This window comes from Ochotona curzoniae, unplaced genomic scaffold (assembly GCF_017591425.1).
Source record: "Ochotona curzoniae isolate NIBS_2020 unplaced genomic scaffold, NIBS_Ocur_1.0 scaffold_3835, whole genome shotgun sequence".
Classification (NCBI taxonomy): Eukaryota; Metazoa; Chordata; class Mammalia; order Lagomorpha; family Ochotonidae; genus Ochotona; species Ochotona curzoniae.
In genome coordinates, this window is record NW_024467114.1 from 12,907,993 (window position 1) to 12,921,934 (window position 13,942).

The following is a 13,942-nucleotide window of genomic DNA, read 5'->3' on the forward strand; positions in this document are numbered from 1 at the left end:
CTACTTTCCTAGTCTGATCTCAACTGATTATCCTTTAAAAAGACACACTGGCTCAGAGACCATGAAACATCTTTACATAATGAGTTCTCCAGTCCTGAAAATAACTCCATCAGGCTCTTGCTATTGGTTCCATTTCACAAATGAGGAATTTTGGTTTAGAGAACTTTAGTATAAAGCAAATGAGTCAAGAACCAGTATTCACACCTCCATCTGATTCTGAAATTCATGTCTTCTCCCTATTACAGCATGTGCCCTTCGACAGAATGCTCTGCTTTAGTAGTTTACACATGATGAAATTAATTACAGTGATGATGAGACACTTAGATCTTCACTTGTGCTTGTGCATATTTGAAGTCATTAATAGTGACCTAAACACAACCCCTTAGAAATGCAAAAAAAGAAGAACAAAATTTAAATTGCAACATGGAAAAAACGCATAAATCTTACCACCTTCTTCAGATTTCATGTATAATAGTCCATCTATGGGTTCTTCAGAGGAAGGGAAAGAAAATAAAATGATCAGGTTTTCATTTTATAAGAGATTTGAGTCAAATTATTAAAACTGAGGAGCCTTCTTTAATCTAGCTTACCTGAACATGCATCATTCATCACACTTTTGTCTAGGGCAGAGAAAACATCTTTTCCATCTTCGGCTGTAATATAACACATGTGGCTCGTCAGCATCAGCTCAGGGTGGTGTGTGCGCTCAGTTTCCATTGCAGTGTAAAGCAAGTGCACAGCAATCAGAAGGAGACATAGCCACCAACTCATTCATGCAGAAGCTGGGATCTTCAGATTATATTTCACCTTAGCTATTGGCTCTCAAGAAGTGCTATTAACAGCCCTAAATCTTTGCTTGGTTGGGGAGGTAACTTGAAACTATGTGACACCAATCTAATAATTCTCCTTTTATGTACAGACGTGATTTAAGCAATTGACAATGACCTGATGATGCTAATGAGCATTAGCCATATGTGCCTGGCTGAAGTTAAAAGGCAGCTAAGTGAAGAAAAAAAAAAAAAAACAAAACCAGGAAAGGTTACCAACTACATGGGCCTAAATATGCATTTAGCTGCTGCGTATCACTTCAACCAGCAATAGGCAATGCTACGGAGACAGTAAACCAATGCTGCTTGCCAAGAAATTCAGACAAGGGGAAATAAACAGGTGGAACACAGAGGACATTTTGGGCAGTACAAGTATTTTGCATAGTATTAAAATCTCCAATACCCACAAAATGTACAATGCCAAGATTGAGCCTTAATGTAAATTAGTAACTTGGGTGATAATGATGTCTTATGCTGGCTCATTGATTACAACAAATGTACCATTCAGATGCAGGACGCTGGTAATGAGAAGAGCTATGTATATATGGGGACAGGAAACACATGGAAAGTCTCTGACGTTTGCCTCTAATTTCCCTCTGAACCACAGAATAACATTAAACTTGACCTGCTCCTGTGTTCCTTAAATTTTCTGTAGCTCACATAGTAAGAGACAGATGACACTTCATTAAAATAGCTTCCACTCTGTATATATATAAAATAAGTGATTGACATTTATAACCTCAAAATATTATGCAAAAACCATACGTGGTTATCCTGTGCCAAGGAAACAGAAAATCCGACTCCTCTGCATTGTCACTTATTGTGTGAATATATAATATTTATAGATTCATAAACTGCATACGGATACAATATACTGGAGTTTGTATTTCCCTGGAGATCTGAAAGTTTTCTGTTTGATGACCCTGATTCATCTGTTAGCGATTCTGTTATTCCACTGAAGAATGCTCAAGGTGAGTCTTGGACGGATGTAGAAAAAGAGCTGTTCCATGGCCAGATGAGATCAGGGCCAGTCTCTTCACCTCCTCTCCAGCCTATTTCTACCTGCTTACATTCTATAACATTACTTCTCTGACCTTCATGTGATCCTCCTGCTTCACAGACTCTGCCTTGACAAGGCCTGTAGTAGAATTTGCCTGAGTTTGCTCCCTGAGCCCCTCAACTAAGTTAGGTGCCTGCTCACATGGCCAGGGCCCTTGCCACTTCCCCTTTGCTGTGTTCCCCAAAGCAGGAACTGCTGGGTTACTTGTAGGGTACCATCTGCTCTTCCTTTTGACTGGGAGCCCCATCAGGAAGGCCCAAGTAGATCTGGCATCCTCCTGTCTGCCCAGAGCCCAGTGCCATGCCTGGCACCAGGGCACCTCTCAGTGGACATCTGCTGAGCAAATGAACAATCCATGGGTGAAGGCAGACATGTGTGAATGGATGACAGGAGGCCAAGCATTAGAAGAGACATACTGAGCCATTTTGTATTCAAAGGCAGACAAGAACAAAGCCAATGGAAGAGTGAAGTAAAAGACAAAGTGGGCAAAGTAAGGCGTTGGCAAAGCAGGAACAGGTGGGCAGAGGCAGGAGGTGATGAATGACCCACAGGGAAGCTCTAGGATTGCCCAGAAAGATCAGCAGAGCAAAGGGTGCAGCAGGCACAAGCAGACAGGTTCTGGTGAGGGCAGTCTGAAGAGAGGGCTGAGCTGAGTTTAGTTCTACTGCAAAGAGAGGCAGAGCCAGGAAAAAGCTGGCAGCCATGGCAGGGGTGGCAAGAGCTGATGAGCCCTTCGCAGTGCATCGTGTCATCTCCCAACCTTGAGCCCTGTTTCGACCATGGCAGGTGCAGCTGGTCTGAGTTAAGCGGTGCCAGTCACTGCAGGTAGGCTGAGGAATCACTCAGCCAAGCAGTGTCTGAGCTGTACCATCTCCATCTGCCCTAACAATGACCAACACTCTCACAAAGCTCCCCAAACCAAACTCCCCCAATGCAATAATGTCATTTTATGAAGACTATCAGAAATAGTATGAGAAACAGCAGAAATTGTAGTGTCTGCCATGCACTGGCTTTCTGCCAGGTCTCCCATATGCCTGCTTCTTGGAAGCTTGGCTGCTGAAGTGACTTATTTCATGAAATTTTTGAAGTCTCCTTGTAAAATCTTTCAATAATGCTAGTGGTTTGACCTGATTAATACTTGAATATGTAAAGCTGACACGAGGGAAGCATATTAACATGCCTCTTGTCCACTAGAAAAGCATAAAGGCTCAAGGAGGAGTTTGCACAGAGAAAGCGAGTTGGCTATGGAGCAGAGAGAAGCCAAATAAAATTCAAAACTTACTCTTAGAACAAGAGGAGTCCTTACGCTGGTTTTCATCCTCTATAGAGATCAATCTTGAAAGGAAAACAAAATCTATGGTTATCAGTTTCTATAATTGACAAACTAATGACATAAGCAATAAAGATCTATTTCTCCACTTATAAGGACAACAACAACACACACTCGTGTGTGCACAAAGAAATGACTATACAGTCATGTACAGTCTGTACACCTTCTCAAGCAGAAATACATTGGCTGGCTTTCTGTCCCATTCCACAGGGATTGGTTTCATCATGAGGCACAAAATCTGTATCTAGATGGGTCATCAGGGACAAGAAAGACAACAGTAAAACACCAGTGGTTAGAGGCAGTGCATTCCGATTCCTGTTATTATAAGACAGGACACTCCATAAGGTAAACTCTGACAGCATGAGGTAGACAGCAAGGTCCCCGTCAGTCTAGGCTATTCATCCATTGCCCTGTCTTTAAAGACAAACACCTCACTCGTTCATTGCCTCTGAGCTTTTCACCTATTGCCAGGCCTCACTTTCCCTGTTCTTCATGAACTTAATTTTGTTAAACATTCACAGTCATTCTAAATGGTTTCCAGGAATTGCCTTTGATACCTTTACAAATTATGACAGACTAGCAAAGGTTAGGAATTTGAATTTAGTTCATATGACTCAAGAAAATCCTGGGTAGTTCTCTTCTGAGCAAAGGTGAATGCTTTGTTTGGATTGCATTTGGAATGCTTTTGTTTGGATTTATTTTTACATGGTAAAAATAAAGTGCTAGAACTCACCTTTTACTACACAAAAACAGTGGGCAGGCCATTAACAAACACAAGCCTCATCTCCATCAGTTACGCTACAGGGAAATGCTTGCATACAGAATACTTTGGATTACTGTGGCACGGAGTAACACGCCCAAAGCACCTAACATTCTGCCAGGCATACAGTTGCCCTTCATTTCGTGATGGCTAAGTGTTGTTACCATTGCCAGCAATAAGTTAAACATGTTCTTAAAAATAGCCAACTGTTGTAGATGATAAAGATCAGATTCTACAGCTGGTTCTACAGTGAAAACTGGCTTAATTTTCCACAAATGAAACTTTTTAGGGTTTCCTTTAAAATAATTATTAGCAGATAATTAATAGCAGAAAATATTCCTGTGGGACAAAAATACAACTGAGTTTTTGTTCAGAAAGACAGTGCAAATATAAGCCTGTATTATTGTAGAGTCTCATTCAAGTATTCTGTGTGAGAAAGGCACAGCAAGCAGAGGAATGGTCATTTATTTCCCAATGTCAGGCAGTTTGAGGATTAACCACATCCTGCAGGCTATTCCGTCTCCCAAGAAAACCACAGATTCACATTTGAACCTTGCATGCACCATACATGCTGTAAAGTTCATCTTTAAACTAATGGGAGGCATCTTTTTTCGATAAAGGGCTAGAAATGGAGATGGAGTAGCCACTTCCTGCCATGGAAGCCACTTGCCCTGCTTCACAGAGAAAATATGAAGTCTCAGCAGAACAAAGCAAGATGTCAAACTCCACATTTTCACAGACCATTCCTTCAATGCTCTGTGCAACATGAAGGCAATCATATAGGTTATCCTATCTCTAAGGGCAAACCAGGGGATTCCCTGTTGAGGATGAGACCTCGTGAGTCAGTGACATAAGAGCAGTCAGGGTCTAGACCCTGTGAACATTCAAGGCTGGGGCCGAGACCCCAAACAATCAGGCCATGTGCAAACACTTGGAAACACTCAAGGCTGGGACTGAGACCCCAAACAATCAGGCCATGTGCAGACACTGGCCCTTCCTTGCTGCGGTCAACTTCTCATGAGTGTGCCCCTTCTAAGTACCCCCAGATGTGGGGCTCTTACTAGGATAAGTGAGGCACAGACCCGTAGGCACAAATGCTTCAGAAGTTTGACCTCGATGTGTGTTCAACTTGGAAACGAGGAAGCAAGACAATCACATGTGTCCAAGGCACTGGTTAGACCTGGTGCTATCCTCCCATCAAAGAAAGACTGTGCCAGGAAAGGAACCCGTGACTTACTGACTCGACTCCTGCGTGGGCGCCTCTATGCTCTCCTGTTGGGTGATCTTCTTCTTCTCTTCTTTCTCAACTAGTTTTTTCATTGGGTCTTGCAAGCTCTTCAACATGCAGCATGGATATGCAAGAAAGGGAGGGAAAGAGGGAGGGAAAGAAAGAGGGAGGGAAAAGAAAAACCCTCAATTAGAAAACTCAACTGTCACAGGTTCCAGTATCCCATGAATTAGGGGGTTTGGAAGATTAATCTTGAACCAATCAAGAGGACAGAAATAAATGTATATATCAAAAGAACAATGTTCCTACACCCATCCAAGAGTTGGTTTCCTCCCTTATGTTTGCCCCTTTGTGAAACGTTGTTTGCAAGAAGGCCTTTTGGCTATGGCTAACTTTATTTTCCAACTTCAACATGCAACTAAGATAAACATTCTGTTCTGCTGGCAGCCCACACACTGACAGTAGCAACTCCCTACCACCGAAGATGAGACAATTTTATTTTATTTCTAACTTTGTTTGCTGTTTTTGCAATCTAAAAGCTGCTTTTAGAAAAATAGCAGAAAACAAAAACTTTTTTTTTCCAAACCAAAAATAGTGGTTGAACACATTCTGACAACTCCCACACATGGACAGAGTAGTTACATCAAATCTTGGCAGATTAAAAGTGGATAAAAGTCGTTATTGGGCACACTTTTGTTAGAATTATTGTTTTCAAAGTTTATTAAATATTTAAGAGGCATTTTTTTTTTACAAAAGTAAATTCCCTAGGATACCAGGGAAAAGGAATCAAAAAGAGAAAGCAAAAACTAAATAAGAAAGAAGACAAAAGCAACCTTTTTTCTGACCCTAAATAAAATACAAATACATAAATCCGAAGGAAACATGCCAGGATATTTATCTTTCTTTGGTTCTCAGAATTGTTAATAGCCAAGTTCTCTTCCTTAGGCATTCATGTCTCTCCTGGGTTCCTCCTTTGTAGAGTTCACTGCTCCAGTGAAAGTACTGCCCTTGATCAATTAGTGATGGCTTACTGGGTGGCTGGGTGGGAATGATTCTAAGGCTGCATCAGGGCAGAGCAGGGCAGAGCAGGGCAGAGCAGGGCAGAGCAGAGCTGTGACTGTACTGCAGTCTGCCACGAAAAGCAGGACACTGGTATGACACCACCTCGCTGCCAGCTCTCTTCCCCTGCAGAGTCACCTTCCTAAACACCCATGTCATCACGTTGCCTTTTCTCTCAGCAACCTACGTGGGTCCCCTCCGACTTCTAGTATGAGCCTGTGCACCTGATTTTAAGGATCTTTCTACAAAGTGTCCCATTTTCACTCTTCAAGTGCACCCAAGCACGGGCTTTCCATTCCTCAAGGTGCCCTGCGTGCTCTCTGCATGTACCTTGCTCTCTTCCTATCTTTATTCATTCTATCTGCGCCCCCTCAAAAGTCCCAGCAGTCATTTCGAAGCCCAAATCAGTGACCACTGTTTTTGGTAAAGCTTCATTAAATGTGTCTTTAGGGTCTTGTTCATATTTGATCATATCTAGCCTGTATTAATTTTGTCTCCTAATAATTCTTTGTGCTTATTTATTTTGATACATATTACCTCATCTAATAATAATATGTAGTAATTGCAAGATATAATATGCAATAATGAAAAGATAGGATTTTGAATATTTTCCTCCAATAAGACATGTTGCTAGATTCAGAAGATATTATTTACCCTGATTAGGCATCATACAATGCACTAAAATATTACCTGGTATTCCATAAATATGTTCATTTTTAGTAAAGTACTTTTAAAACTAAAAAATAGTAGAACTACACATAGAAAGTTTGGAAAATACAAAAAGTAAAAAAAAGCAATTATAATCCCACTAACCTAAAATTTATTATTTTTACAATTTTTTATACTATTTATATAAATTGAATTATTACATATCTATTATTTATAATCAGTCAATACTCTTTAATTTGTATATGTTAATAATAAAAAAATAATGAGAGTGGAGGGTATAAGACCTTACACATTTACTATTGAATTGAAATAGATAAATATGCATTCATTCACCAATATTCCATTGTAGACCCAAACTCTTTGACTTTATATCCCATGACTTGAGTTCCTAAAGATTTTCTTGCATAAAGCACACCCATTAGTATTATTTAATATTTTCAATTTGCACATAAAGTTACACACATATTTAGCATATACACAATGTGCTAGTTTGATACACACAGACATTGCAGAATGTTCAAATCAGGATGGGTCTGTTTACATCCTCAAACACTTATCATTTCTGTCTGATGAAAACATTCAAAACCTTTCTGGATCTTTTAAAAACATACAGTGTGGTTTTGTTATTTGTGGTCATTAGAACTTATTTCTCCCATGTGAGGAACTCAATACTAACCTGGTCTCACCTCTCACTCTCCCCTACTGTCTCCTAGCCCCATTAATCTGCTATCAACACCCACAAGAATGATATTTTTAGACTCTGTACAAAAAAGATCATGCGGTATTTCACATTCTGTTCTTGGCTTATTACACTTAACATAATAACCTCCAATTCCACCCCCACCCATGCTGTGTGGCAAAAAAAAAAAAAGGGTTTCATCCTTTCTGTGCCTGAGTGGTGTTTCCATGATGTCTATGAATCACACTTTCTTTATGTACTCATCAGCTGGTGGACCCTTGTTTCCACTCCTTTGCCACTGAATGGAAAGATCAGTGAACGAACTGCATAGCCTTTGATGGCATGTCCAGCAGGACTGCTAGTGATGTCCAGCAGGACTGCTAGTGTTGTCCCGCAGGCCTGGAGTTCACACAGCCCCCAGCCAAGCAATCAAGCCAGAATCACAAAAACAGAAAGCATCTAGGTTCTTCACTGGATCATATGATACTTGTATCTTTAATTTTTTGGGGAACCTCTACACCGTCTTCGGAAATGCCTGTATCAATTAACATTCCGACCAACAGTGTGTAATGTGCGCACTATTACTCTCATCCTTGCCACACGTATTATCTTTTGTCTTTCTGATAACAGCTACTTTAATTCTGTAACTTTTTTTTTAAGATTTATTTATTTTTACTGGAAAGGCAGATAAACAGAGAGGAAGAGAGACAGAGAGGACGATTTCCCCTCCGATGGTTCACTCCCCAAGTGGCCGCAATGGCTGGAGCTGAGCCAATCTGAAGCCAGGAGACAGGAGTTCTGGGTTTCCCATGTGGGTGCAGGGTCCCAAGGCTTTGTGCCATCCTCGACTGCTTTCCCAGGCCACAAGCAGGGAGCTGAATGGGAAACAGGATCACCGGGATTAGAACCGGCACCCATAAGGGATCCCGGGTGAGTGCAAGGTGAAGACTTTAACTATTATGCTATTGCACCGGGTCCTGTAACTTTTTTTAAATGAAAGAAATATCTTTTGTTTTTACAGAGAAAGGAGAAGGAGAAGGAGGAAACAGGTATCTTCCATCTATTGGTTCACTCCTCAAATGGTCGCAAGGGCTGGAGGTGAGCTGATCTGAAGCCAGGAGTTGGGAGCTTCTTCTGGGTTTCCCATGTAGATGCAGGAGCCCAAGGCTTTGTGCCAGCCTTGCTGCCTTCCCAGACCACAAGCAGGAAATGGGTGGGAAGGGGAGCAGCTGGGATATGGACGGGTGCCCATAGAGGCTTCAGGAGCTACAAGTGGAGGCACAGCTACACTGCCAGGGTGCTGGCTCTTGTCACTCTTTTTTGACTCCACATTTCTAAATATTTAAATGAATACATACAGCAAACAAAACGCGTCTGAGCATACATCAAACTCAGGTGTTAGTTTGGGTACTGTGGATACAATGGTGAATGTGACAGACGAAATCACCAGATTGTTCTAAGCAGATAATTACGATGGAGTTGAGAGTGATAGGGTTGTTACTTTGGTGAACATGATATCCTCTTTGGGAAGTGGCAATTCAGCTGGAAGCTTAGAGGCAAGAAGAAACCAATCTTGTACAGCTCAGAAGATGGAGCGGAGCACAAAGGCCCAGGGTGGGACCAGATAGGCTTCTCTGAGGAAGAAAAAGAATGTTTCTGGGGTTTCCTTAAGGTTGGCAGGAGTCCCAGCCTCTCACAAGACAGAGTGATGCAGGGAAGAACATTCCTTTATCCAGAGTCATTGATTCTTAACATTTTGTCCGGTGTTGTTTCATCATATACTTCTGCTCTTTTTGCTTCTCTGACGCATGATAACTCAGTGTAATAAGGTTATGCCTGGCTGCAGGCAGGAGCAGATGAGACCATCAGAACAGGCTCTGTATTCTGGATGTTCAGCCCAAAGCATCCAACAAAAGCTGGACATGGAAGTATATGCGCATGTATGCTATTTTGGAAATGAATGATCACATGGATGTCAAAGATGTCCTCTTTTCAACAGATCCGCCAATCACAGTGTTCTCTACACAAACACACACACAGCTTTATTCCCCACAAAATGGTTCAAATCTGGTAATGGGAAAGTCAGCAGTATTTTCAGGCAAGGTTCGGCTGGCTCCCAAGACTCATTTTTAGCATCTATGACACTTGCCCAGGCCTCCTGGTTTGCTCAATTATCTTCTCATTGTGCTTCCTTTTGATCAATCAGCACTAGGCAGGGCCAGGACATGTCTGCTCTCAGCCTGCCGTGTCCAGCTGCCACAGGCCTTGCCTCCACCCCTGAGATGCCCTTGACAGCTCCATGGTTATCATCCCTTCTGTCTCCAGCCTGACCTCCCCTCAGAACCACACTTGAACAGCTCTCAGACAACCCCTTTGTAATGTAAACCACTCACTCCTTCTTTTCAACCCTTCCCTTGTTGGGCCATTAGCAGGGACTCAATTGTTGGCTCCCTGTCACCACCATCACAGTTAAGTCACTATTGTGCTTTACAACAGAATGGCTGCCGTTCCAATCGCCACTTTAATTTATTATTAATAATTCTTGTGACAAGTGCTTCTCTCCTCCTGCTATTGCCATTGTCCTTTGAACAAGTTGGTCGCTGCAGCTCAAGAGAGTTGCTAAATGTGTATTTGTTGGTTAGTAATGTAGATAAAGTTAAACTGAATAAATTAGAGCTCTTCAGCTTGGAATTGACAAGCTTGGGGGCAGAATATGGACAGGTTTATCAAGCCACAAGCAAAAGGAAAAGTGAGCAGAGGGGATTGTTTATTAAACGCTAGAACAAAGGAGAATTCTGTGTGTGAACACAATGGCACACACAGATATTAGTTAACTGAGAGATGATTCACACTCCATAGAACTTATCCACTTTTAAAATGCATAACTGAACATTTATAGCATAGTCACAGAATTTTACAAATTTCAACCCAATCAATTTTAGAATATCTGGTGCAGTGCTTGAAGCTGGAAAGAGTTCTTGGATTGGACTAAACTAGTCTACACAGCAAGTCAAGAACACCTGTTACACATGCAACTCACTTATCACAAAACCTTGTATCCAGTGGAGATGTAAAGAGCATAAGAGAAACCAGAGGACAACCCAGGTCCCCAGCCATTCTTGCAAATGGGTTCCTGCATGAGACTATCCAATATAAGGCTTATACAGAAAGCGCTGCCTTCCCCAAGGCTGGATTATAAAGGCTGAACTGGGGGCACAGGATGGAAGTAAATTCTTCATATTATTTTGAAGTCTACAACCAGTGGAAAATGCCTTCAACATACACAGAATTCAGGGTTAACAGTTGCCTCTCTGAGACATGAACACACCTGCTCAGGAAAAGTGAATATGATGAGACTTTCATCTGGCTGTGTTAGGATGAGGCAGCCTCGAAAACATTTCCAACTTCTGGCTGATGGAAGCCATGTGTCAATTTATATCCAGTGAAAATTGCAATGCATTCTATTTCTAAAACTTTAACTCTCTTAGTCTTTGATTAAAACAGCTTGTGAATGTACCTATATAGCAGCAACACACAGCATCCTAACAGACCTGAAAGGTGACATGGAAGAAAGCATGTTTTCAGATGAACCTTCCTCTGTTTGAGCTGCACCAACATGCTAATAGTTTCCATCCACTTATACATGGTTTCAGAAAGCACATACACAATATATGAGATCAGTGTGACAGAAGAGACATGCAGAATGAGCTTGCAAGAGTGTTTTAGAAAGGAAACAGCTTAATAGAGGGAGAGTTACTACTTCCTGTGTTAGGACAAAAAAAGTGACAGCAACTCAAAGGAATGAAAGCAAAGCTACTCAGCAAAACAGTTTACAAAGACACAAGGTCAGCAGCCAGCTCTAAAAGCCTACATTTAGTCTCCAACTTAGACAATGAAGCGATATTTCTTGTAATCTTTAATCATGACATTTAACTTTTTTTGGCGCTACCTTCCCTTAATTTCACTGGGTGTATATAAAGATGCCAAAGAGTTTTCTATAGAAGTGTTTAAAATAGTGGGACGTACTTAAAAAAATACTGAACCCAGTTGGATGTGTACGTTTATATAATTAATAGCACATGAGAAATAAAAAAAAAAGAGGCCACAGTGTTGTTCTGGGCCAAGAAAATCATGGATATTTAGTGCAAATGAGCCCTACCAACCCTATCACACATTTATAAACCAATAAAGGCAACCATATTAGGAATACTATTAATTAGCTTTATAAGGAATACCATTAAACTGGGACCAGAAATAATCCAGAATTGTACTACAGAATAACAAAGCAAAAGAGTACAATTAGAGATAAATATTCACAATCCCAGAGTGGGCATTTGGAGGAATGGTTAAAATGCCTGTGTCCTATACTGGACTACCTGGGTTAGAGATCTACCTCTGGCTCCGAACTCCAGCTTCCTGATAATGCAGACTTGGGAGGAAGCAGAGTAGACTGAATCAGCTGGGTTTCTGAAATCCAACTTCAAGAGCTAGATTGAGTTTCTGGCTCTAAGTCTGACAAGACCCCGGCTGAGCCAATGCGGGTATCTAGAGAATATACCAGCAGATGAAAACTCCCTCTCTCATTATCTTTCAAAGAAATAAAAACTACAAAGTTTCAATCACAAGCACAAACGCTCTCATTCTTTAAATTAAGATGGAAAACACAGGGTTGGAAAACATCAGAATGTTCTGGAAAAGACAGACTTGCGAGATAGATGAAGTCATACTGTGACATGATGTGAGCATCAGACCTGGAGATTAGACCTGGGGAAATGGCCAGTGAGCCTTCGCTGGGACGCAGTGGGGAAGAACCGACCACGTGCATCTGTGCAATGCTGACCAAACTTGCAGTGAGCGCTGAAGACACACTTTCATATCAGTGATTTCTAAAGGTCTCATGGGACTTTAGTTTTAGCTGCTCATTCTATATGAGGTTCTGTACACCATCTTTTCCATGTACAAGAATCATTGCTTTCTTGACTTCTGGATATGGAAAAGGGAACTCAGAATGGCAAGGCAGCTTGCTTCAGGCCAGCAAACCATAAAGAAGCACTATGTGAATCTAGATCTTTAAAAAGTTAAAACCAGTTAAGAAATGGTACTGAATAGTCAAGCCAAGAACATTCACTGAACTCCCACTTCAGAGGGAGGTGCCAAGAAAATAAGGCTGCAGTCCAAGTTTAACAAGAGTCACATGTTCCTAGGTGACTGTGAACTGCTATGTAAATTCTACTTTTTGGCTACCAGCATACTCTGTCAAGTGTTATTTTTAATTGAGATGTTACAGCTGCACTTCTTTTAAAGAAGAAATCTCTTAGTTTATTTGAAAGGTAGAGCAAGACATACAGAGAAACATACGGACAGAGAACTTTTACTCATTAGCAATGCTTGGAACAGTCAAATACCTGCAATAGCCAAGGCTAGTATAGGCTGAAGTCAGAAGCCTCAAAGCCAGTCTGAGTATTCCACATGGGTGGCAAGGACACATGTCCCGGAGCCATCACCTTCTGCTTCCCAGGATGATGTTAGCAGGGAGCTAGAATCTGAGGCCGACCTGGGAGCCAAACCCAGGCTCTCTGATACGGTGAGCAGGACTCCTGAGTGAGCTAAACCCTGCCCTGCCCAACAGTCACCCTTGGTTATGCTTTTGAAAGATGGCACTTGTACCTTCAGTCCTCCGATCTCAGACAGAAATGTCCCTGAGAATCAGCAGTTGGCTGGTGGAAAGCATGGTATCCCTGTTCTCAAGGTCTACTGCAGACTGGGGCACGTGGCCTTGAACACAAACTCAATTTTTCAGAGCTTCACTTCTCTCATTTGAAACATGGGAACAAGGATAGGCAGGTGCAGTAGCTAAGCTGCCAGTTACAGTTCCTGATCCTATTCTGCATGCCTAGATTTGAGTCCTGGTTTCACTTTTAATATCACCTTCCTGTTATTGCACACTTTGGGAGACAGCAGTTGATAGCTCAAGCACTTGGGTTCCTGCCACTCACATGTAAAACCTGGTTAGACTTCTAGGTTCCTGGCTTAGTCCCGGCCCTGCCTCAGCTATAAAATGCACTCAAGAACTGAATCAGCAGATGGAACTATCTCACTACTTGCTCTTCAAATAAATTAAATCAATACAATGTGTAAAAACTCTCATGGAAACAAGGATCCTTAACATCTCAAGGCTATTTTGATATTTAACTTCAGAACATAAATATACTTTTAAGATGTATGATGTATGAATTCAGCATTCACCGAATCTGATTACTAAACCCAGCCTCTGCAGATGAGAGTCAAATATACGGTTAGACAAGCTCTCCCAGACATTATTTCATCCCC

The 13,942-nt window shown here is 41.5% G+C and overlaps 1 protein-coding gene across 2 annotated transcripts in view; it reads right to left on the minus strand.

The window, feature by feature from the left end:
* The window catches only part of ICA1 (islet cell autoantigen 1), a 132,091-nt gene that overhangs the window by 20,497 nt on the left and 97,652 nt on the right, over positions 1-13,942 (minus strand). Inside the window, exons 9-12 of one of the 2 annotated variants that reach the window (XM_040965095.1) lie at positions 5,215-5,312; positions 3,170-3,222; positions 591-653; positions 448-489 (exon numbers count right to left, since the gene is read on the minus strand). In XM_040965095.1, the coding sequence (XP_040821029.1) occupies positions 448-489; positions 591-653; positions 3,170-3,222; positions 5,215-5,312 (256 nt within the window). The remainder of the gene's footprint in view (positions 1-447; positions 490-590; positions 654-3,169; positions 3,223-5,214; positions 5,313-13,942) is intronic. The other variant, XM_040965096.1, reaches the window with a different exon arrangement.